At 46.7% G+C, this 25,920-nt stretch overlaps 2 protein-coding genes across 2 annotated transcripts; one reads left to right on the forward strand and one right to left on the reverse strand.

Annotated features, from left to right (window-relative positions):
• Window positions 1–4,826: 4,826 nt before the first annotated feature.
• Window positions 4,827–9,359, forward strand: paqr9 (progestin and adipoQ receptor family member 9). The gene has a single exon (XM_056575444.1). The coding sequence runs from the start codon at window positions 6,297–6,299 to the stop codon at window positions 7,476–7,478; it is 1,182 nt and encodes a 393-aa protein (XP_056431419.1). The 5' UTR covers window positions 4,827–6,296; the 3' UTR covers window positions 7,479–9,359.
• An 828-nt stretch (window positions 9,360–10,187) lies between these two features.
• Window positions 10,188–25,328, reverse strand: aco1 (aconitase 1, soluble). Its single transcript, XM_056575419.1, has 21 exons — window positions 25,164–25,328; window positions 23,910–24,066; window positions 23,335–23,503; window positions 22,600–22,737; window positions 22,371–22,440; window positions 21,981–22,164; window positions 21,295–21,434; window positions 20,465–20,636; window positions 19,906–20,006; window positions 19,588–19,704; window positions 18,924–19,083; window positions 18,254–18,389; window positions 17,372–17,456; window positions 16,699–16,855; window positions 16,238–16,362; window positions 15,074–15,178; window positions 14,300–14,442; window positions 13,948–14,095; window positions 13,679–13,801; window positions 12,861–13,046; window positions 10,188–11,377 (listed from the first exon to the last, which is right to left on the reverse strand). Exons 2-21 carry the CDS (start codon window positions 24,013–24,015, stop codon window positions 11,261–11,263), a joined length of 2,682 nt encoding a protein of 893 aa, XP_056431394.1. The 5' UTR covers window positions 24,016–24,066; window positions 25,164–25,328; the 3' UTR covers window positions 10,188–11,260.
• Window positions 25,329–25,920: the final 592 nt, after the last annotated feature.

Genomic DNA, 25,920 nt, shown 5'->3' on the forward strand with positions numbered 1-25,920 from the left:
TTTAATAATAATTTTAATTTTCGTTAAGGTTTTACAAAAAACTCACACATTGGGATTCATGGGATGAATTGCGAGAGGGAATTGTCGAATATTGCCAAACTCACGTCACACTCGCTCCAGTGAAGGGATTTCCCTGGTTAAACAGCTTACATTTTACAACGTGGATATAATCACCAACACTTAATGTGACCCAAACGGCTTTCACCTGTTAAAAGTTATTGTGGGGTTTCCTTGCCTTTTAAAAGTGAATGTGCTTACTTTAACTTCAGGCTTGTTGTATTATCTCAGTGACTGCAGGCTCTCTGATAACATTATGGTGAAACTAGAGCATTCAAGTGGTTTCTTAAAGAAATGTAATTCAATCCATGTGTTTTCAGGTGAGAGGTTCACACCACTCACTCCATTGCATAACTCCAAACAACTGAAACTCAATGTGAAAAGATAACCCCTTTATGAAGAATAGAAAGTAAAGTGAAGCAGGCTACACAAATGCACCTGGGACTGACCATGACCTCGAGGAATACGCTCGACAGCAGAGTGTTTGGTTTGACGTGATCCCCGAGGTGTGGAGTGATCGAGGGAAGGCAGGTGGTCTCCATGCGTCCATCTTTTTCTCTTCAGAGAGACAGTGGGTGTCTGTGATTCTCATCACAGGATTTAGGCGGCACGTCAAGAATACAACAGGAGAACAGGGCTGACCATCGCATAGACAGACATTGGTTCATTGGCCTAGATAGTATTTTTGCAACACACATAACATTAGGAAAGGGGGACGGAGTGGTCCTATTGGGAGAAGGCCAGGTGTAGACAGGATAAAGGGGGGGTGGGGAGGGCTGAGAGGGGGAACGGGATGGTAAGCTTACGGTATTACGTTTCCCGGCTCCAGTGAACATACAAACGCAACACGAGACACCCCTTTTCAGGCGAGGAGATGAAGGGAGCTCACGCAAAGGCTGACGACCTTCACGGAGAACGCCGTGAAGAGGAACGACGTGATTGTATGTGAGAAGCAAGGAAACACATTCTCCTATCTCCCCCCCTTCCAGACCACAGGGACGTTTTCGGGCCCCTGGCCCAGGAGCAGCCCACAAGGGGGCCCCCCAGTCTGACTCGCCCTCTGGGTGAGAGAGATAGTGAGATAGTGTGTGAAAGAGAGAGACGCTGGATCAGATGTCTCGCAACTGAAGGTTCCCTTTTTGACGCCTTTTTTGTCAACTGAACCTAACCGACGATACTATAGGGAATCCCTACTCACACACTTAGAAACCACTCCTCAAACACCCCTTTTTCTATCACTCAATTCAAGGTTTAGTTTGATAAGAATACGAAATAAACGTGGTATGTATGGCAACATACAAATCAATATAGAAGTAAAATAGGAGTAGGATTAGTCAATGAGTAAACTATTAGAAAAGCTGACTGCTTTGTTTGTCCTGCGTGTCATGCATAGGCATGACACAGGCTCCGGATGGCCTGTCGAGGGGTTGTTTTAAATGGCCCTTTGATGCCATGTGTACAGTGTGTCCCTGGAAACAGCTGTGTCACATGAGGAAGAACTGTCACCTGAGATGATGCAATATAATACGCTCGCCGTCAGCTCAGTGTCCTGGCGTCAGTACGACGGCTGGAGGCCTGGCTTCGCTCGTCTCCCGCGGCTACACTGCCCAGCTCCACCCTCTCCCTCTGCTACATCATCACCTCCCTGGTGCCCCCCCACTGTGAGTGGGTTTGTGTTTGGGGGGGGGGGTCACTTTATGCGATTGATTATTGTCCTGATCAAAAAGAGCATTGTTGCACATGTCCCTGTACATAACAACAACTGTACATTATATTCAATAAAAACATCATACATAAAATATCATATAAATGTCTGAGATATATAATGATTTTGTATTATTAAGATTGTTTAGAGTGGGAATGTTCTAAACTTTACTTTGTTACTGGAGGAGTATTGGTTGATATTCTCTCCCTCTCTCCCTTAGTTCCAGAGCTGAATGTCCTGAAGAAACAGTCACTGAAGATTCATGTCACAGAGTCCCACAGGGAGTTTCAAACACTACTGGCCTTCTGGGTAAATGCGCTTTACAGGTCCCCACAGATAATAGGCTTGTTGGGTAAAGAGGCACGGACCACAACATCAACCGTCTCTGCGGAGAAAAAAACGCTGAAAAGCCGAACCATTGACGTACTTGGTCTTGGACTTTGCATCCTCTGATTGGTCCGAATTTTGAGCAATCTTTTTACGCAGAAACAGTTCATGTGGCTGACCACGATACCACCATAGAATGGCCTAAATTCAGACACAGGTTTATAACACACTACTCACCCCCCCCCCCAGACTCTTTCAACAGGCGTTGTCTGCGCTGCTGCCTCACATGACGTTTGAGCTGACCTTTGTGGGCGAGGGACTTCTTGCCTGGAGCCACGCAATGCAGATCTTCATGCAGAAGAAGGTTCGCCTCGCTCAGTTAGCTGATCAAAGAAAGATAGGGCTGTCGTGTGAAATCACTGAGTCTCTTACTGAATAGCAGTGTTTTCCATGTTATTATTAGTATTGCTTCAACTTCCAGTCAACACGCATCGTTGCCTTGGCAAAATTGTTGTCTTTGGTCTTATGACAAAAGAGCTTGATGGAGCCTTCCCGGTGGGCGTAGAAAGAATGCCCTATCTTTTATGCACATGCTTCGTCAAGAGCATTGTCTGAACTTAAATGGCAGGAAGGAACCCATTTTGGAACCTGGACAACATTGTCTCAGAACTTTGTGTTTGATAAGGTCTGCAGGAAGTGTTTAATAACTATGGGAAAAAACAACAACACAATAACACACGAGTGGACTTAAAAGGTGTGTGTGTGTGTGTGTGTGTGTGTGTGTGTGTGTGTGTGTGTGTGTGTGTGTGTGTGTGTGTGTGTGTGTGTGTGTGTGTGTGTGTGTGTGTGTGTGTGTGTGTGTGTGTGTGTGTGTGGTTGCTCGTTCACAGGTTTCGATCCTTACTTTCCTCATGAATATTAGCACAGCAGCCCCCATCCCAGACTCCAGGTAATAAACCCCTCACCACACATATCTAGCATGCTAGGGGAGCGTACCTATGTTCCCCGGGTCCTACGTTCCCCGCTTCGTCTGGGACCGGGGAACATAGGACCCTGTGAGCAAATCTTTTCTTCGTAGGATGGTAGGGGCCAGTACCGCCTTTTTCACCTCTGATTCGCCTGTGATTGGTTAGAATGTCTCCCCTCCGTGGGTTACGGTTAGGGTTAGGTTTAGGGTTAACCCTCACCCTCACCCTAACCCTAACCCTTTGCACCCGGGGAACATAGGACCTGGGGAACATAGGGATGACCCCCATGCTAGCTACTCACATGTATGGCTAGCTCACTCAGGATTGACCTTTCCCTCCCAGTCTCTGGGGGTCCCATATCTGTGAGCTGGACGAGCTCATCTGCCGATGCAGCGTGCAGGTGATGAGGCAGGCCACCGGGGGAGCCCTCATCAGCCCTTTCCACTGCCCGCTGCGCATCACTGCAAGAGACAACCGGCTTCCACGGAAGGGATGGATTACTTTACATACGGTTCAAAATCCAGTGTAACTTAAATATGGTCCCCATGTTGTCACAGGTAATTGATACCAGGAATTGCCTCGCAAAGAAAAACAACGTGCAGTATTTATTTAGCCAAATTCTGTAAGGCTATTCAGAAGGAAAGACAAATAGACAAACAGGATGCAACCTCAAACATTTCATAGTCATATGCACCTCAGCCAAGTGTTGCACAATGGTAAATATTGGCGGTGCGTACGACCAGGGAACATTTCCAGAGGGCATGCATGTAATTACATGGCATAATTAACTGCAAATATTGGTTTGTTGTGCAAATCATCGCAGTCGTGTTGATCAACTAATGGTTCTAGGGCGTCAATCCTTCGCTGCTCTCAATCTGTCTCTCTCTCAGGTACTCCAACGGCTTCATCTTCTGCTTAAAGTACAAGACATTAGCCCACGTAACCAGGTCCTTGTTGGCCACGCCCACACCGGGCGAGCCGCCCAATCGGGTCGCGGGCCCGCAAGCCTGGATCCACCCACAACAAGCACAGATGACCCCAGAATCAACCCCAGCTTTTTATAACGGTTTAAAAACACATCAAATCAAACCTTTCTCAGGATTTTGTTTGATGTAGTTGCGGATGTGAATGGTCTGTTGACCGAGATAGGGAACCTGCCGATTGATTCTCTGCCAGGATGAGTGGATGTGTCAGAGCTAGGAGGGAAGCCTGGCAACACTGTACTTGTCGGTGCATATCGATAACACTGAGGAATACTGCATCTGTATGCTTTTACGTTCATCCGGAACACAACATGGCAGCATCAAAATGTCTTGATGCAGGGTCTAGGCAATGGCATGTTTTGGCTTCACCATGGTTCCCAAATCCCATCCCATCTGACCTTAAAAAAAGGTTCCTCTTTAGTCTGTGTGTGTTTGTGTTTGTGTGTACGTGTGTGTGTGTGTGTGTGTGTGTGTGTGTGTGTGTGTGTGTGTGTGTGTGTGTGTGTGTGTGTGTGTGTGTGTGTGTGTGTGTGTGTGTGTGTGTGTGTGGGGGGGGGGGGGGTGGAGTAACTTGCTTCTTGATCCTATAAGGGCAAGGGTGCATGACATGACATCCTGTATTGTACAAAACTTATTTTTTTCAAATCAAGAATGAACTTTTGTGCATGGATTCCACATCACGCCTAGGTCACTGATTAGGCTACCTCTGTAACGAATGACTATCAGCCATCCAGCAATACATCCAGTTTTTTATTCTGAGCCGTACAGTTGTATTATAAAGTAAAAATATATATTTTGTATTTTTAATTATTATCGCGCCTAGAACCTAGGGACACACACCGGGTCGGTGGTGTTCAACGCAACATTCAAGTCACCTCTTTACGAGCGTCCCATCGAACGGAGGAGGCCCCCTTCAACTTCCAGTGCGCTCGCATCTTTCGCTTTGCAGAACGTGACGTCAGTGACACAAGTTACCCCCTATGCAAATGAGGTTCGCTCTAAAGCAAGTCCTCCCTCGACCGCTGGCTCTGGGTTTGAAGGTTTGGGAAACGCAAGCGAAGACCGGGGCGACGCGCAACAACGCATTGTAGTAGAAAGGAGGATTAAACCCAGGGAGGACGTCCGCCGCATTCTAAGCAGAGATCTGAATCACAGACGAGGCATGAATGACCTGGCTGGCCGGAGCCCACTACAGCCTTTCCTCTTGGACGTCGACAGCTCTGAGAGAGAGGTACTGCATGTGATAGATAAGCTGGGCGTCCCGCAACGAGGAGCCGTTCCGCTATTTTTTCACCTTCAAGGACGACAGAGGCAACTGAGTGTGAAGGACTCGCTCCGAGTTCAGAACCTATCCGTTCAAGGAGGATACAGCGTCGTGACTCAAGGACAAACGCCAGCTGGACGCTAATACACACTCCAAAAGAGCGGTTCATGTTGACAAATAGACTTTGTGCCGGTGCGATCTACCTCTGTGCTATATTTCCTTTCTTGGTCGTATGAAAAGAGCGATATCTACACTGCAAGCTCATCGGTCTTTTTTAAATGTTCTACAGCTTCCCTGCCAAGAACAAATCGAGTGACAATTTGGCAGGCAGGGCGACGAGGACACCGGGAAGGACTATCATGTATATATAAAAGGGAAGATACGGGGTAGGTCCTGGCAATGGCAGCTGGTAGTGCGTGCCCACATGACCTACATACCGGCGGAGCTGAATGCTGCTACACTGCTGATTCATGTTATACAAATATATGTTATGCAAAATCTGACAGAAAAATACAGGCGTGACTAACACCAGGTTCAGATTATCTGTATTTTACATAAAAAAAAGAAAAGAAAATTAAGGCAGGGAATGTTTTAGGTCCTCAAACATCAAAAATCTTATATCTACACTGTCATGGTCAAACCTGACCATTTCTATGGATAATTACATTAACAGGCTTCAAAATAGCACTCACATGTGGCACGTGTGATAAACACATGACCTTTGGACAGAAGCACAGCAGATCAAAGGGTCTGAGAAACAAGGGCCTATAGGGCACTATAACAGCAGAGGGTAAAGTTCCTCTTTACGACCTAGGAAGCTTCGACCAATCACACAGCTCACATATCTGAAGCTCATTAACCACCGGGGAGCCAAAGCCAAAGTCTCCAGACTTAAAGCAATAACCGCTAAAAAAAACGCATTGCAAGAATAAACGCATAATATCTATAAAATATAATAATAATATAATAACACGTTGCACATCGCGAGCACCATGTTCCTCAACCACCGCGACGCCCCGCCCCTCCTGGGGCACGCCGACGTGCCGGCCCGCGTCACCGAGAGCTACATCCTGACGGGCTACCGCTTCCCCACGTACACCCTGCGCCAGTGCCTGCTGTCGGCCCTCCGGCCCACCAACGAGACGGGCAACTTCTGGACCCACTTCCTGCCCGTGTTCGTGTTCGCCTACCACCTGGTGGAGGTGTTCGGGTGGGACGGGGCGCCCCCCGCCGGCGACCCTTTCTTCTACCCGCTGTGGAACTACGTCCTGGGCGTGCTCCTCCTGCTGGCGGCCAGCAGCCTGGCCCACCTGCTCAATTCCATGTCCCTGGTGGTCCGCGAGGTCTGCTTCTTCGTGGACTACGGCACCATCAGCGCCTACACCGTGGGCTCCTCCCTGGCGTACTACTACTACATCCACCCCCGGGCGGGGGTCCTGGAGGCGGGGCAGGGGTGGGCCGCCAACGGCTCAAGCACCGAGCCGCCGCCGCCGCCGCCGCCATCACTGCTGGCGTCGTACGGGTTCCCCGACGCGGGCGCGCTGTTCGAGGCCTTCTACGTGCCCAGCTCGTGCGTGGTGGCCATCATCTGCATCCTGTCGTGCTGCAACACGCGCCAGCGCTGGCGGCGGCACCGCTACCTCATCCGCACGCTGGTCTTCCTGCTGCCCTTCCTCGTCTCCTCCACGCCCATCTTCTACCGCCTGCTGACCCGCTCGCCGTACCCGCCGGCGTCCGCCTCCTTCGCCTCGTCCGCCTCCATGGCCGGGTACTTCTGCCGCCACTGCCTGTGGCTGGTGGCGTCGGCCGTGTTCAACATCAGCAAGGTGCCCGAGAGGCTGGCGCCGGGCCGCTTCGACGTCTGGGGCCACAGCCACCAGTGGTTCCACTGCTGCACCTTCCTGTCCATCCTGGATGAGTTCCACATGATCAAGGGCGAGGTGCGCGCCGTGCTGCTGCGGCCCATGCTGGCGCTGCCCGAGGAGGCCGCCGCCGCCGCCACCCTGGCGGCCCTGCCCGGCCCCACGGCGTCCGCCACCTACGGGGTGATGCTGCTGCTGCAGGCCACCATCGCCGCCATCATCGGCTGGTTCTCCTGGCACGCCGAGAGGATCTACGGAGCCGAGAGGGACCAGCTGGCGCGACAGGGTCCCAAGGGCCACAAATGTCACTGAGGGAGTGAGGGAACGACGAGAGAGCCAATTAATTTGTTGTGCGGTGATGAATTTGCGAGGCGGTTGAATGGATCTTTGACTCGTGCGGTTATACACACACACACACACACACACACACACACACACACATACACATACACACATGCACTTTAATTTTCAATTAATTATGCAGGTTTTGGTCCCCTGGTAACCTGACTGTCTGAGTGTCTCTGTTTCAGAGTTTTCACAAAGGGAACTTTGCACAGACAGCTGAATGAAATTAAATGAAGTTTGTCTTCACACACAGACCGTTATCGGACTCACTTGTCCCTTGAGCAGGGCACGCCCTATTTTCATCCTCAAAGGTTGGAATGTTGGGAATAACAGGAATGTGAGATGATGCAGTCGACAAGGAAGGAACCTTTTGTGCTGCAGTGGATTCATGTTAGTAAAGTGTGTCGTCTGAGAAACTGCTGTTCACTTACAAAAGGGTAGTATTAGTTACATGCATTTTAATACTTTTAGATTTTCCTTTTGTGCAATCGTGATGTTTTGACATTTCTATTAATTTATAACTAATTTGTCGACTGTTGGTTTCTGCCCATCGTGCTCACTTCCCTAACACGTCGAGTTCACAAAAAAAACAGCAACACAAAGTCTAATTTCACTTCCTCTCTCTTACCCAAAGAGGAAGTCAGATAGACATGTTCATTTAGCTGTTTCCAAGGTTGCACATGCCCCGTTATTAAACACACTGAGCAGCCAGGGTGGCATGAGCGACCTCTTAACAATGTTAACCTATTGCGTTAACATGTCGTTTCTTTGTTTCGATGAATCAATGTATGTTATGTTGTTGTCCAGAAAACCTGTGATTAAAGTTAAACGCAAACTAAAGGCCAGAAGTTGAAAAGCTGCTATTGATAGATTGCTGTCATTTGGCATGTTCTTAGCAGGTTGGGATGGAATAGCAATATTGTTCAATTTTTGCATGTAAATTGCAAAAGAAAAGTACATTGCGTGTCCTGTTTGACCATGTTTTCCCTTTCTATATCACTGTTTGCTAAATAATGATTGTGCAACAATATTCTGAACAGCCATCTTGAGTGATACGTTTTTCAGAGAACCACATGTAATGTTTGGTGGGTATCCTGTTATAAGGCACTTTAAAGCTCGTTGAAATAACCCTTTAATAATGAACCTTGCAAGTACTGTAAAAACAATATTTCATATTGTTTGATATTGCTGTTGAAAGTAGACCTCAGAGTTTTACCACAACGTGTTGGGTCCATATTATATGGATGTTGTGATTAGAGGATAAGTTTTGGAAACTGCTGTATTGTTGAAATAATAAATGTGAGGTCCTGGTCCTACAGGTCTCAACATTACAGTTGTTGTTGCGGTTGTGCAATCTTCTGATTGACAAACTATAAATGCCTACCTGCATGGTTACCATTTCTTAAAGAAAATGGACATTTCAAAATGATGTTTTTTGCCCAAAGCTGTGATGATATTTAATTTGTCCACCCTGTTGAACCAATTTGAGTTTCTTCACAAAAGTTGGCTGGCTTTGCGAGGGATTGACCTGAAAACCTTTGAACTCATGTTTAACCCAAGGACTTGAACCTATATGGATTATCAACCTGTGTTGAGTAGGCATACGTCCAGACGACATACAGCTGTACTTTTCATTGTAATGTACTCAGGAAGACTGAAAAATATGTTTTATTTGTACTATTTCCAAATCTTTAACAAATGAACATATTTTATGTGTTGTCATGCTGCAAATGAATTAATCCATATTTTCATTGCCGTGTACAAATAACCCACTAGGACTAGATCACTATTGTACTTTAAATAAATATGCAAATTCTGACACGGGTGTGGTCTATGCTTTTCTTTGCTGCACAGGGGTCCGAGAGAGTTGCACATGAACACATTCAAGACTCTGCATGCAGTCACAGATTTTTAACCTTGAGTCAGGTTTGAATAATTCAAATTTTTGAGGCTCACCCAAGCAAAGATTTGCAAGTACATGTCGGCCACAACCTGCTAGCGACCAGTAAGGAAGTAGCTTAGTTCCGTTTCTTTGTTGTTAAAAGCTCAGATCTACCAAGTGAAACTTGAAACCCTGGGACAGTGAAATATATATAGGGGTGGAACGGGCGATTGAAAGTTTAAAAAAAGCAAGGTAAAAAGGCTGCGGTACAGCACCACCTTACGTGCGAAACCATCCCATCTTTCTTCATCGTGTGAAAGTTGGTACTTCAAACACATAGCTGTACATGCTTGCATATACCACAAGAGGGCGAAAGAAACAGGGTTATTTGAATAAACGACTGCAGTGCCGTACAACGATAGCCTGGTCCTACCAGACTCTCGTACTTCATTTAATTTGCACAGAGAGTCTGGACCCGCTGTAAACAAACCAAACACCGTGCGTGAAGATGTCCGTCAACGAGAGCTGACTTTAACGTCATTGTTCTCAGCCACCTCCTCTGTTCGCTGATTGGACGCACAAAATTTGGACGGAGAAAACCCAACAATATACCACGGACCCAGACGTGTAATGAAGAGAAATGAAAGTAGAGCGGAAGAACTTAGGCGGGCGGAGCCAGGCTAGTGCAACGATGGTTAACTGAACAAATAAACATTTAATGGACCAATATGAAGAAAGAATAAACTTTGATTGGTGATTATAATATCCGCGTGTAGCAATTGCTGGTTTATAGTAGACATGTGACCGTTTAGTTCTCATGACGACACACGTGGACATATTACATCTTTAATTGTATCTATTGTATAAATTACTTGCATTAAAAAATGAGTCCTTGCAAGATGATATTTGTAAATTAATTTTATTTCAATAAATCCTATGATCGACATGATAAATATTGTTAACATAACAGTGTTAAAATCTTTTCATTAAAACTTTTGTGTTGACAATCTGTTAAGGCAGTCATATACACACACACACACACACGTGCATACATAAATTATCGCCGGAATGTGCAAGGGTAAATTGATAAAAAAGTAAATTAACGGATATGCATGACCTTAAAGAACAAACAAACCCAAAATCAGAAACCGCCACCGACAAAGATCGGGAGGAAAAACTGAAAGCCTGAGTACCTTGTTTCAAAACAGGAATGTTTCCAGGTATGACACTATTTTCCATTTTACCTCAACTATTAAATCATTAGTTAGGACACAGTCAGTGTTTGTTTATACATAGCAATTCATTTTTAACTAGTCCTAGTAGCATAATCATGACAATCATACTTATTATTAAATATCTACTAATGTAAAACAGTGTGATCCAGTCGCATGATTTAGCTACAGTTTCGGTTGGTTCTCATAGCCGCTTTTAAGTTACATTTCCTCCAATTCAGACTTAATCATTGAGCCATGATCAGCACACACACACACTATCCCCTGGTTGAGGGATAGTATATAGTATTTATGTTATAGGTTTGAAAACCCTTTTTTTTTTTTTGAAGACACTTTTGCAATGTTCTTGACACTTGGACGTAAAGCTGTTCGGTCGAGTGAGGATGTAGGAATGCACACCCGTTACCTCAATTTGTCAGCAGCATTGAGAAACCGTGTGCGTGTATGTGTGTATGTGTGTGTGGGTATCGGTCAGTGCTTGTGTGCGTGTTGAGGTAACTCCTTGGACGGCTCTCTAGTTAGCATCTCAGAACAACATGGCTGCTTTCTTTTCAAATTTAAATTCCAGATGAGTGACTTGAGATGCGTTGGGAGAACAGGACTCCCTCCCTCCAGCTCTGGCCGTGCTGTGCGCTCTACTTCCCAGACATCTTGCGGATCATGTAGTTGAGGATGCCCCCGTTGAGGAAGTACGTGAGCTCCACGTCCGTGTCGAACCTCATCCGCACCTGGAAACTCTTCCCGGTGTCGAGCTACAGAGATGGAACCACACAGCGCCAGAGCTCTTAAACAGAGCTCTTAAACCACACAGCGAAGGAGCTGTGAAACCACACAGTGAGAGCTCTTAAACAGAGCTCTTAAACCACACAGCGAAGGAGCTGTTAAACCACACAGTGTGAGCACTTTAACAGAGCTCTTAAACCACACAGCGAAGGAGCTGGGAAACTATACTGTGAGAGAGCTCTTAAACAGAGCTGTGAAACTACACAGCAAGTGAACTCTTAAACTACACAGCAAGAGAACTCTTAAACTACACAGCAAGAGAACTCTTAAACTACACAGCAAGAGAGCTCTTAAACAGAGCTCTTAAAACTACACGGCAAGAGAGCTCTTAAACAGGGCTCTTAAAACTACACGGCAAGAGAGCTCTTAAACAGGGCTCTTAAACTACACAGCAAGAGAGCTCTTAAACAGAGCTCTTAAAACTACATGGCAAGAGAGCTCTTAAACAGAGCTCTTAAACAGAGCTCTTAAACTACACAGCGAAGGAGCTCTGAAACGGAGCTCCTAAACCACCCAGCGTTCAGTCCTGTACACGCTTGGACAACAGCAGGATGTTAACAACGGCACTGGCCGTCTGCGACATTAACGCATCAGCACGGACGTTGCTGGATCAATGACTGGGAGAATTGATGAGCAGGTGCGCAACATGTCCGTTTCAGGCTACAGGAAACCACGTTGAAATCTTCTAATTGCTCTACTTTTGCGTGTGTTACACCCCAAAAGTATAAAAACAGGAGCAGCGTTCACCGCTTATTGCTTGTAAAGCAGGGGTTACCATTACTATTATTTATATTATTGTTGATACATTACCATCTAGTGTACTGTTGGTGGAATGACCGCTTGATGAGTTGGCTGCACATGAGGTTACAGGCCTCTACCATAAAAAAGCTAATTCACGTGAAATAATCATTTATAGAAGAGAGCGAGATTTCGATGGCCGTTCATGTGCAAGTATTCAACCTACAAACTCTTGTTGCATTTATTCACTCTTTATAAATTTGCTGCATGTTTCACCTATGAACTGCAGAAAACTGCGAGACTAATCAAATAGTTTAGATGTCACTGTCATTACAGTGATGGGTGATTAATCTACTAAATTATTACCAACAGCAGGGATTCATTCTGTAAATACATTCTCCCATCGTGCTTGCTGTGCCACAAAGAGGTCTGGTATGCGTTCAAATTGGCCCAGTGCACTACCGTACGATCAAAATTGTATTTAGCTATCTCAACGGGGCCAGAATACTTAAAAATAAAGACGACGCATGATGCGATAGCCTAATTTCTAGCGCACCGCCCGTGAACCCAAAATGGCGCCATCGCAAACATAGCGTAGGTCTACTGGGAAACACCGACTGCGACGTACCTTAACGTCCTAACCTCAAAACGTGACTTGGAATTCAACGGCATTCTTAATGCCGTTGAATTCCAAGTCACGTTTTGTCCTTGTACCTTAACGTCCACGAGCATCCTGGGCTCCAGCAGCTCGGGCACGACCACGGAGTAGCGCTCGCGGCCGGTGAGCCCCAGGGTCTCGGCCGTGACCCCGGGGAGGTACTCCAGGGGGATCACGCCCATGCCCACCAGGTTGCTGCGGTGGATCCGCTCGTAGCTCTCCGCCAGCACCGCCTTGATGCCCTGGGGGGGGGACGGGGGGGACGCAGGCGGGAGACACAGCGGTCAGACAGACACACAGAGGTTTCGAAAGGAACTCTCAGGTTATGTTTCACATTAGTTGGGGGGCACCTCATTGGGCAGCACCCTCGGGGGGGGGCTGTTTAGGATGGGTGCTGTTGGGGGGCGGGCACACACACACACACACACACACACACACACACACACACACACACACACACACACACACACACACACACACACACACACACACACACACACACACACACACACACACACACACACACACACACACACACACACACACACACACAGTTGATGAAAAGGGGGCTTATTGCTCCACTATAAATACTGGATTTTACTCTCTACCAGCCCTTTGCCACTAAGCTCTTTTCGGCGACCTTTGAAGAAAACAAGAAGAGGCATATGATATGACCCCTGTAGGGAGAAACAGTGGAAGTCTTTGTGATCGTTTTTTCACCCACTTAATTATTACAAATTGCAAAGCCAAACAGGCAGTCACACAGCTGGGGCAAACATTCCAGCAGCCTCCACCGGCCACCGGCTTAGTGGAAGGTTGGAGCCCTCATCGTCCCTCACTGGAGGCAGAGCAGCCATTCACAGAAGACACTCACCAGTAAGAAGGGCCCCTTGGCCGCCCAGTCCCTGGAGCTGCCCGAGCCGTACTCCTTTCCCGCCAGAATCACCAGGTGGCTTCCCGCCTGCTGGTACCGCTCCGCCGCGTCAAACACGTCCAGCTGCGCCCAGAAGGAGGAGGGATCAGGGAATGAATGAATGAATGAATGAATGAATGAATGAATGAGTGACTGAATGAATGAGTCACATCAATGAACATGATCATGCAAATCCAGATCAGGAATAACAGGAGGGATTGTGGGGGTACCGTCTCCCCGGAGGGCAGGTGCAGCGTGCGCGGCGCCTGCTTGTTGAGGAACTTGTTGAAGAGGCGGATGTTGGCGAACGTGCCCCGGGCCATCACGGCGTCGTTGCCCCGCCGCGAGCCGTACGAGTTGAAGTCCCGCGGGGAGAGCCTGCAGTGGGGGGACGGGGGGGGGGGACGGACGGACATGAGAGACAGCCCTTGACTTGATCCAGACCCCCCCACTTGCCCCCCCGCCCCCAGACTCACCCCTTCATCACCCCCACCCCCCCCCCGCCCCCTCCACACTGACGTTCAGGGGACTCATCTCTTGATCAAACCCCCCCCCCCCACCCCATCGGTCCGGGGGACTCACCCCTTGTCGGTGAGGTAGCGTGCCGCTGAGCTGCTGCGGGCGATGTTGCCGGCCGGAGAGATGTGGTCGGTGGTGACCGAGTCGCCCAGGTTGAGCAGCACGTAGGCGTCCGTGATGGAGCGGGGGGGCTCCAGCGCCATGGTCTGCACGGGGGCGGGGCACATGGGACACCGGGTTAACCTCACTGCGGGTTAGTTGGAAAGGCTTCTTCGTTTTGGAGCTGCCGTAGGTGGGGCTCGAGAGTTGTACAGAGAGAGCGAAAAAGAAATCGATTCTGGAACCAAAACGACCAGAGAAGCGTCCCCTCCCTCTCAGATTCCTCCCCTTCATACCTTTCTCCTCCATTAAGAAGTGTTACGGTTCCCACATGTACATACACCCATCGTTCCTCTGATAGGCTTGCTATAAGCTCTCGAGGTGTCCTCCCATGATCATATTCCATTAAACAAAATAAAGTTGACGTGAAGTGCTACAGACTCATTCATGGTTCCACGTCGACGCAACGCAACGACCACACGGACGCTTCGACGCAGTCGTGAACCTGTTTTGGTTCACAATTTTCGCGGTATTTTCACGTCAGGCCCTTGTGGTGGACGCAAGGAGGGTCCGCAAGGACGTATCGGGTCCGTAAACCCCCTTGCGTTGCGTCAACGTGGAACCATAACGAAGTCTTGAGGAACAGCATTCCCCCACTATCAAACCCAGTAACATACTCAAACCTAGGGACAAAACGACTTTGGTATCTCGGTACCTCGGCCCCCTTCACCCACTCACCAGGCCGGTGAAGAACGGGGGGGACTTGATGTAGGTGGACTTGGGGTCCCAGGGGTACAGCTTGTCGGAGGGGGCGCTCAGGGCGTTCCAGCGCTCGTTGACTTTCTGCAGGAGGGGAAGACGTTGGGTTTAGGGGGGTTGGGATCACCATAATGGGGCTGGGAAACCACATTTTGGAGCATCCTGCGTCCTAGACCACACAATGGGGTGCTTAAGTCAGAGGAATGTGTTGAGGTTGTTTATGTCTTTGAGAGTAATGATAATTGCAGGGCCGGTCAACCATGTCTAAGTCAGCCACAGCCTTGCCTACCGTATTCCGGGAATCTCAACAATCCTGCCAACGGAGATTTGCAGTGTTTTGTAGTTAGGGCTCATTTATAACACAGTTTAACACCTTTGGAGTGAATGGCTAAAGAGTGAGATGCAATCGTTTGCCAGAAGACATTATAAAACAGAGAAGTCACGGCTCCTTATTTCCAGTAAAAAGGGTTGTGCAAGTTGAAGTATATTAAATGGAATGGTTGATTCTTCATGAACACAACACAAATAACACTGACTTTGGGAGGCACTTACACATAAACCGAGTGTGAGCTAGGTATTTAGATACTAATCCCACCTGATAACAAGAGCAACACATGTAGGGTCCATAATTAACTTGAGGAACTTTTTACCTTTCAGAGTGGAAAAATATACCGGCCAAGCAATTGTTGATGTCAATGCTGGACGCATTCACAACACATGTCCTTCATCAAAACCTGTATTTGTATTATTCTTCAGCCACAGCCATTATACATTATTATAATGGTATGCATGTTTATATTGCCACGCTTACCGCTTTCAGACTTCAATCTTTTGAACTCTTGTTTCATCTCCATTCACCCTTAAAATGCAACAGATCATTTAAAGCCAGAAATCCAGTTTAGCGTCAGCCTTTCAACAGAAAGCATTCACACCACAACCTCCTCAGAAATGGCCTTTTTCTAGTTCTAACACGCAACAATGAATTAATTGTACTGCAACGTGGTCGGATTATTCCACTACCAGCTGATGGCAGGCGTCAATGTGGGACCCTACACTCACGGAGCAGCTAGTATAGAGACACAGTCCCCTCAGAGGGGGGGAGGGAGAGAGTCTAGCCCGGGGGAGCGAGGCACGGTCCGCTACCTCGATCTTCTCGTAGACCTCTTTGAACATGGACGGGATGACGAACTCCCTCTCCACAGCCTGGATCTCCTCCCTGGTGGGCCAGATGTCCCTCAGGAAGACCTCCTTGCCCTGGGCGTTCACCGCTGCAGCACGCGAGCAGAACACAACCACCACATGAACAATGGGACGACGATAGACGCTGTGTGAGCACGGTCGGCCACCACTCCGTTCCTCCCGCGCGGTGGCTGAAGCTGTCCCCATCAGCGTAAAGCTCTATCTCATGGTTTGGAAATATGATTCAAATAAATTTTAAACCTCAATTTTAAACCGAAAACCTCATCTTAAATAGAAACACTTCATACTGTAAGCGAGCGTTCAATCGATAAGTAGAAGAGGAGGGGTATTGTATTTGGTGCACGTGGGAGCCAATTCTAAATTCCTGTTTTCGAAGTCCCCATCACAATCCTTTCCCAACCCACCGATGGGCTCCGTGTCAAAGTCGATCCTCACGGTGCCGGCGATGGCGTAGGCGATGACGAGAGGCGGGGAGGCCAGGTAGTTGGCCCGGGTGTTGGGGTGCACACGCCCCTCAAAGTTCCTGTTACCCGACAGGATGCCCGCGGCCACCAGGTCCCCCTTGAACACGAGCGCGCCATCAGTCACACACACACACACACACACACACACACACACACACACACACACACACACACACACACACACACACACACACACACACACACACACACACACACACACACACACACACACACACACACACTTTAAATAAAGGTCTAAAGATTTCTTGGCAGATACATTTTTTTTGAAGGGGGATTGTGAAAATGCATAGAAAATCGAAACGTAGCCAACATTTTTTCTTTTGTTTTTGAAAAAATATTTAACAAAATCGACAATGCTCCACTGTTTCAATTGAATAAATTCAAAATAAAATGCTGCCTCGACCCCGGATAAGCGGTTTTGAAGATGAAAATGGTGCCCAGAAAACTGTTTGTTGCCAGTTCATAAACACACAATATGAAAGCAATGCCACAACAACTAAAGCCCCAACAATAAAACCGAAATGAACAGCCTCTTCAGGTACAATCCCCCAACAGCAGAACACACAAACACATCCCCTCATGGGTTCATTACCTTGGTGATGGCCTCCACCACCGGCTCAGGCAGCGGCCCACTGTTCCCTATACAGGTCATGCAGCCATACCCCACCACCTCGAACCTGAGGAGGGCAGGGAGGAGGAGCGTGTGATGCTAGCAGCTCACGGGTCACTCAGCTCAACTTAACGGGAACAGGGATCCAAGCTTCATTATTTATTCATACTAATCTGCTTTATTTATATTGCTTTTTTTTTTTCTCATTTTCACGAATGATTACAGAACAATAGAATACTGGTAAAATAACAGTGTAAATGCAAAACGACAGACGGAAATAGGTCAGATAATGGCAGAACCAAATCAAAATATCTAACATTTTAAATAAATTGTGATTATAAGTCTATCAAAACGAGTAGGGCTAGGTATTGCCAGATACCTCACAATTTGATTCAATTGATTCTTTAGGTCTTGATTCGATATTGATCCAATTGTTCAATATCGATTCAATAATAAGTGCGGATGACAAAAATACCTAAAAATATTTTGATTTAACCATTTCAAAATGAATTAATCATTTCATTGTGCTTTAACTAGCAATCATTAGTAGTAGTAGTAGTAGTAGTAGTAGTAGTATTAGTACACTAGTAATCATAACATGGACAAATGTAAAAGGGCATGTACATTTAGGCATTCTCGCTTCTAGATTACAATGACTGAGCATGCTTCTTTTTGTTTTAGGGGGAAATAATCGATAAAAAAGCAAATAAATTGCAGTGCATTGACGAATTGCTATTTTTACCCAGCCCTAAAAAAAAGTATTGCAGGAGCGACTTGAAAAGACCCATACCGATGTTCAAGGCAGAAGCTCATTGACCTAAGAATACCCGGGCACCACTTGCGCGGGCGTGTTCCCGGTCTTACCCCAGCTTGAAGAGGTAGTCCATGACGCCGCTCTCCTTCAGGTAGTAGGTGACCACCCCACTGCCCGGGGACAGGCTGGTCTTAATGTAGGGCTTCACGCTCAGCCCGGCCTCCACTGCCTTCTTAGCCAGCAGCCCTGCACACAGAGCACGGCCGCTTCAGCAACGGTAGCAGGATCAGGTAGCCATTATCTTGGTCAAATATAAATTACATTTCTATAGTTCAATACGATTAAGACTACCTGCCCTTTAAAAAATAGCACAACTGAAAAGCAATCCAACTGGAGACGTCATGTTATAACATTTCCCTGATGGATATAACACTGAAGTTACTGTTAAGAATAGCAACCCGTTAGCTGTTCCACTGTAAGTGGCAGGTTGATCTCTGCTTGACCACTTAAGAAAATGTTAATTAGTGGACAATTTGTATCATTAAATCATCAGGTATTTTATTTTTATTTATCAAAAGGTAAAAAAGATAAATAAAAAAAAGCCTACAAAAAAAAGCCCTCACTGAGATTAGTGCCGGGTAATCAACCTTCACTCCTGGAGTTACTGAACCAAGCCACAGAACACCGGCGAAACCACAGATCCTGATTAAGGTTACGAGGCGCAACCCCCACACGCAACCCCCTCCTGCCCGAGGCAGAGGCCCCGGGCCCCCGAGGTACCTGCTCCCAGCATCACGGAGGGGTTGCTGGTGTTGGTGCAGCTGGTGATGGCGGCGATGACCACCGAGCCATGGGAGAGGGAGTAGTCGGCCCCGTTGAACTGGAACGGCTCCGAGGCGTGGTGGCTCTCCGGGGCCACCGCGAAGCCCTTGAAGCCTTGCTGATAGGACACGGGGAGGCAGAGTGGAGAGCCGTTAACCACACAGTAGATCACGGCAGTAGCTAACGCTGGGGTGCCGTGTGTGCTGTGCGCTGATGTCATGTGTCTGACGCATGTTTAAATAGGTTAGACATGATAGGCGGATGGTGGTTCTGTCATGTGACCTATGGCCAATATCAAAGTAGCAGCAATGATTGAATAAAATGATGGTTTAAAATGGCGATTGATTGTTTCGATTTGCCCATAATGACCAAATGATTATCCAAAATCACATTTCATACCCATCAACGATAAATGAGTAAACACAAAGAGCCAACAATTGATTAGACTTCCTCTGAATTGATTAAGCTAGCGGCTAGATTAGACTATAGACTAGAAAATTAGACTAGAAAAAATGTCCAAGGAGACACCAAGAATTGCACGGATACAAACATTAGATTTTGTAACTATCGCCGTCTTCGATCCTGGGACTATGAGGGGGAAAGGGGAAGTGGTTATCCTCACCTTTGCTGCCAAGCAAGAATCAAAGTCGCTTTTCATGTCGGACACGGCGATCCTGTCCTGGGGTCTTTTGGGTCCGCTGCAGCAAGGCACCACCGCGCTCAGGTCCATCTCCACCACCTGGGGGGGGAACGTTACAGAAGCACGTTACAGAAAGCACCATGCGCGTATCATGGGCTCCATTCTGAGTACTTTTGCATAGAAACTACAATGGGTTTTGGTATAGGTGTATTAGGGAGGACGTTTGATAGCCTTCCCCTAGAAACTCATCAACGTTAGATCGTTCTTTGTGTAAAAGAGCCTCAAGGTTAAAGGACTGACCTGTGTGAAGTCTGGGTCCTGGGAGACGTCGTTATAATCCCGGAACATGGCCACTGCTTTCAGGTACTTTGTGATGTAGTCCAGTTTCTCCGCGTCCCGACCTTCGAACAGGAAACACGACCAGACGGTGATGTGACCGACGTTAAAGTGACATCGAAAGACAACAGTCACTAAACACATGAGCATCGAATACACCACGACCCCTGTTCTCAATCTAGTCCTTGAAGTGAGAAGCTTCATTGAAAAGCAAATGTTTTTAAAAAGGTGACATTCTTAACCAGCGGGTGCGAGTGTGATAAGCCGTTACAAGCCATCCAGAAAAGAAGACAAACTGATCGGTCCAGCACACATCTACACGCAGTGGACACGCCCACTTGTGATGTCAGAAGAGGCTGATTTTAAAAACGGCTTGTGACGGCTAATCACACTCACACCTGGTGGTACAATAGGTCACCTTTGAATTGTAACCTTTGTTCAATTTCCTTTAGACGTGTCCCCCAGGGGTTCAGTTTGAGACGAGGGACATGCTCACTAAACCCCGGCGGTGTGCCTCGCTCACCGGTCTGCTCCAGGTACTTGACGCTGACGTCGTCCACGGGGAAGAAGGCGGCGGTGGCGCCGTACTCGGGACACATGTTGGCGATGGTGGCGCGGTCGGCGATGGACAGCTGGGACACGCCGGGGCCGAAGAACTCCACGAACTTGCCCACCACGCCCACCTGGCGCAGGTGCTGTCGGCGGGGACAGGGAACACAGAGAGGGGGTGGATTAGTGTCTCATTTAGGTGGGGAAGATAGGTATTTTTATTGGGCTGGACCAACTGACCTATTATACCACCAGGTGTGAGTGTAATTAGCCGTTACAAGCCGTTTTCAAAATCTGCCGCTTCTGACATCACAAGCGGATGTATGACGGATAGATGAGCAAACCTGGTGGTATAATAGGTCACCTTTAAGACCTTCTTATTATAGGATTCACTTGAAATAAGGACGAAAGGGTTTGAAAGAAAATATTTGAATATCTCGTAATCGTCACACTTTTCATGCAACTATTTCAAGAAGTTTTTGGTGGCATCGGAAAATGGTTTGATTTCAAGATCTGAGAGTGTGTGTGAAAAGAAAAGCTGAAAACTTTATGCTTCTTTACAATAGCTACAGAGCCCTAATACCGAGCCTTTAAAATACATTTTTACAAACACATGGATGAAGTGGGCCGCCTATTGACGACTTCAACAAAGCAGTTCTAAATGTCATTGTCAGACCCACGAGGAAGGTGAAACCGTTGTTCGTTTCCCACATCCTTCTACTGACATACATGCACTAACAAAGAAGGGAAAGGTCGTAATAAGCGATGACCTTTAAGCATGTCCAAAGCAGGAGGGCGGGCTACCTTGGTGACCGTGAGCACAATGTCTGTGGAGGTGATGAACTTGTTGGGTGTGCCATACAACTTGTATCCCACGACCTGAGGCAGGACCATGCTGATTGGCTGGCCCAACATGACCGCCTCCGCTTCAATCCCACCCACACCTACAGGGATTATACATGGTTTACATGCCTGGTCCTACCCGGATCAGGCATACAGCAAATGGGTTGGAAAGCAGTGTCACCTGAAAAGCCTGTTTTACAAGTATAAACCCTCGAGGGTAGGTTCAAATTCACACCAGACGACAAACTTGGATGGATGGCTAGGGGTCATGCAATGCGGAAATGTAATAGTAATTTCAAATCACCAATGACTCAAAATGAAATAGATTCAATAAAAAAAGACTTGCTATGTTATTGAATAACTAAGGAAGTATGCTTAACGGTGAGGAAAACAGCAAATTCTGAGAGCAGTCCAAGTCACATTGCCGGGAAAGGAATTCTTAATGAAAAACTACAAACATTACAGAGCTGAAAGTGTTTTCATCCACTTTCAAGAATTTTTTAGCAGAAATATCTACGCATTCAACATCAACATTTCAGCAAGACACGTCGCCACATGTTCTTTACACTTTCCACTCGTTACAATTTGTGATCCCTCACAACATAGCGTTCCCCCTCGATAAACTCATGCAGAGACAAGGGCCGTACCCCAGCCCAGGACCCCCAGGCCGTCGATCATGGTGGTGTGGGAGTCCGTGCCCACCAGGCTGTCGGGGTAGTAGAGGCCGTCCTGGTTGAACACCACCCGGGCCAGGTACTCCAGGTTGACCTGGTGCACGATGCCCGAGCCTGGGGGGATGATCCGCATGTTGCGGAAGGCCTTGGAGCCCCACTGGGAGAGAGAGAGAGAGACAGAGACAGAGACAGAGACAGAGACAGAGACAGAGACAGAGACAGAGACAGAGACAGAGACAGAGACAGAGAGACAGAGACAGAGACAGAGAGAGAAGGGGAAGTGTTAGCCTTAAGCAAATCCCCAATGGGTGGCGTATGCACAGACAGCAGTGAGGAGACGATGAGTGCCTCAGGCTGGCTTACTTTGAGGAATTGAAACCTCTCCTTGTTCCGGTCGAATTCCAGGTCCTGATTCTTCTGCAGGCTGTCAGTCCTGTGAGAAAAACAAAAATGACCTGTTGACCCTTTTTTTCCTTTTTGTCTCATCTGCCGGTCTGGAAGCCCGGCAACCTCGATGTGTGTGAGGAGTCAGCCCAGTGTCCCGTCTACACTGGGGCTTCACAAGAACCCCTCCTGACCAACAGCGCCTTACTTGCGGTTGAAGTCCACCTGGATGGAGTGGTCGATGACCAGGTCGGCGGGGCACACCGGGTTGATCTTCTCGGGGTCGCCCCCGAGCTGCGTCACCGCGTCACGCATCGCCGCAAAGTCCACCACGGCCGGTACCCCGCTGGGGAGGGGGGGGGGAAGACGTTACTCTCTAAACCCCGCCGGGTACGTTCAATGTTCGTCATTCAAGTGATTACAAAAGGAAAATACAATAGAATAGGAACCTAGTGGTGTCATGGAAGCTAACATTTCCGGGCTCAAAAGACCCAGCTTGTTTCGATATCTTTATAATCACTAAGAACTGGCCGCAGTCTGCTGCACCTGAGCTCAACGTTATCGGTGACTTTCAAACGACGGAGTGGCTCACGTCAAGACTAAAGCCAAAGGAAGACTCATTTTCTAAAGGCTGGGATAAATGGTTACAGTACATGTCAACAAATTAAGCCATGTAAAATATCGCTTATATTGTAATGTGGATTGTCCCCCCAATAGGCACTGTTCCTTTATTTTCCTCACTTTATATCTTTCTCTCTAAATGTTCTCTCCTTGACTATACTAAAGTGAAGAAAGAAAGTTAAAAAATATATTAAAAAACAAACTAATTTTGCATACTTGAGTCCTAACCTAAGCATGCACAAACTATCTTCATATTTGCTCTACAAATATGAAGCAAGCTTCATATTTGCGCTACAAATATGCACTCTTTCCCCCCCCTTACGTGAAGTCCTGGAGGATGACGCGGGACGGCCTGAAGGGCACCTCCACCGTCTGCGCCTGGGTCTGCTTCCAGTTCAGGATGCTCTCCACGTCCTCCTTCTTCACCAGGAACCCGTCGCAGTTCCTCACCGCCGACTCCAGCAGCACGCGCACCGAGAAGGGCAGGCGTTCTACGGGCAACAGAGACCCAGGTGAACTCATGGACGATTAACTGCATTTGTACAGCGCTTTACCACCCAAAGTGCTTTACAATATCGCCTAACATTCACCCTTTCTTTCTTTCTATGCAAGGCGACAGCCAGCTGGTCGGGAGCCGTTAGGGGGAGGTGTCTTGCTCAGGGACACCTCGACATTCAGCGAGGAGGAGGCCGGGAATCGAACTAGCAACCTTTCGCTTAATAACCAAACCGCTCTATCTCCTGAGCTACTGCCACCCAACGCATCTCAACTCATCCTCACTGAAAGCTTTATGCATGCATGAATGCATTGAAGCATTCATTCATTCATTCATTCATTTATTGATGTAATCCCTTGGCTGCTGAAAATGCTCCTAGGACACAGGTCCTGTCCTGTTACCATATCTGGGATCTCCGAGTTTGGAGAGGTTGAAGAAGCGCTGCTGGGGGTCCTTTGGGTCGAGCGCCTCCACCAGATGGAGGAAAGGGTTGGTAGTGCCAGACATCCTCCACAAAGGATGGTAGGATTCAGCCAAATCTTCAGCACTTGTACAAATCTAAATTGAACGAGGACATTTTAAACAGGCAAATACAAATTGTATGTACAGGATATATTTATAGATATTTTGGTAGCAAAGATGATGTGTTCCATAATTCTAGGCAGTTACAAATATTAAAAACCTGAAACAATATTCAAAAATGATAAAGGATTCAACATGATTATAGATATTTAGATCAGTTCCACTGATTCAATACATGTTGGAATTGATGCTTTAATTGATGTTATGCTTTAAAGTAAAATAGCTCTTTCCTCCTTTTGAATGTTTAGAAAATGTCTAACATTTTCGCATGATGCACATGTTATTTAGCATCCAGAAACGTTGACATGCTAGGAACGATATATACATTTAAATTTAAAAAAAAAAGCCCTACATAACATCTACATACAGTATACTTCAGAAATATACGAATAATCAATCTTTATGTCATAGTAAATCACAAATTGAAATCACATAATAACAAAAGGGGATTACATGATCTCTGTTACACTAGTAGCCTTTCACTGTTATACCAAGAACAGAGATAAGAGAGCTGTGGTTCACCCACAAGTCATTTGGCAACGATGTTAATGTACATTTCACGGTCCAAAGTCAAATGATCATACGAGGCACCGGCCCAAACGCCTCCGCCTCATCGCAACATTGCCAATCCAAGTCTAGTTTGTTTATCCAAGTTTAAAATGACTTCAAGAGCAGGTGGTTTCCTAACCCAGTTTCGGGGTACCAAGTTCAAATCAAACATGTTTTATTACGCCATGACTGTTTTATTAGTCTGAACTAATTACCAAATGAACGTCTTCCTATTCTACTGGGAATGCATTGCTTATGATTACCACTCATTGACAATTAATCCGTTACAACGTTTTATATCCAAACAAAAGCTTTGTAACTGCGTGCTCATGGGACATATATCATGGGACATATCATATGGCTTTTAATTAACTTTAGTTATGAAGACAAATGAAAATTATCTTGATCTAGCTAGCAACATCCCAATTACCGTTAGTGACAAGTGCAAGTATGAACCAGTTTTATATTAATACAATTTACTCGTTGCACGATTATGTTGAATTGAAAAGTTGACATTGACTTACTTAAACTGCAAAGAGGAAAAGGCACCACACACTGTCGTGTCCAAATCTGTGGTCCAAACCAAGTTGCACAATCATGTGAACTCAAAGAACTAGTTATTTTATGTAACAATTTTTCGCGAGCTCTTCCTGGTTTGACAATACAACTTCCGGTTTCAGAGTTAAAGCGCTTCATCCAGAACTAAGGTTTCAGAGTTAAAGTACATTGCAGAGAACTATGGTAACGCAATTATGTAGTTACCAAAATAAAAAACATAAGTACCTGGAGGAGACCGGATCCATGCAAAAGCTCTAGAAATGCATGGTTAAAAAGCACACATACAGAAGTTTAAAAAATAATTAGTAAAACGTTTAACGATGCAGTTCATGCACATCTTGCCCTAGTACCTTGAACTGAACCCAATTTGCTTTTAGTAGGCATACACTAGTCATTCAATATTCTGCTTAACAAGCAGCAAGAATGCTTGCATTAACCGGGTCAATGTATAGTCTAGCACCAGATTAAAGATCCCAAGTCATGCTACTTTATGGATCCTTTTACATAGGTGTTAGTGGGCCCCTAATACAGTACTTGAAGACGTTCAAGAAATTCAGCCTTGGTGCAAAATTACAGCCACTCACTACGAGCCAGACAGATAATGAGCTTTCCACAAACGTGCCGTTTTTTAGAGGCCTACTTCAGATCATTAACAATAACTATTGACATGTTTCCTCTTTCCTAGCCAAAGTAATAGGGACACACACATTTTATCAAACTACT

Source organism: Gadus chalcogrammus, chromosome 17 (genome assembly GCF_026213295.1).
Source record: "Gadus chalcogrammus isolate NIFS_2021 chromosome 17, NIFS_Gcha_1.0, whole genome shotgun sequence".
NCBI classification, from domain to species: Eukaryota; Metazoa; Chordata; class Actinopteri; order Gadiformes; family Gadidae; genus Gadus; species Gadus chalcogrammus.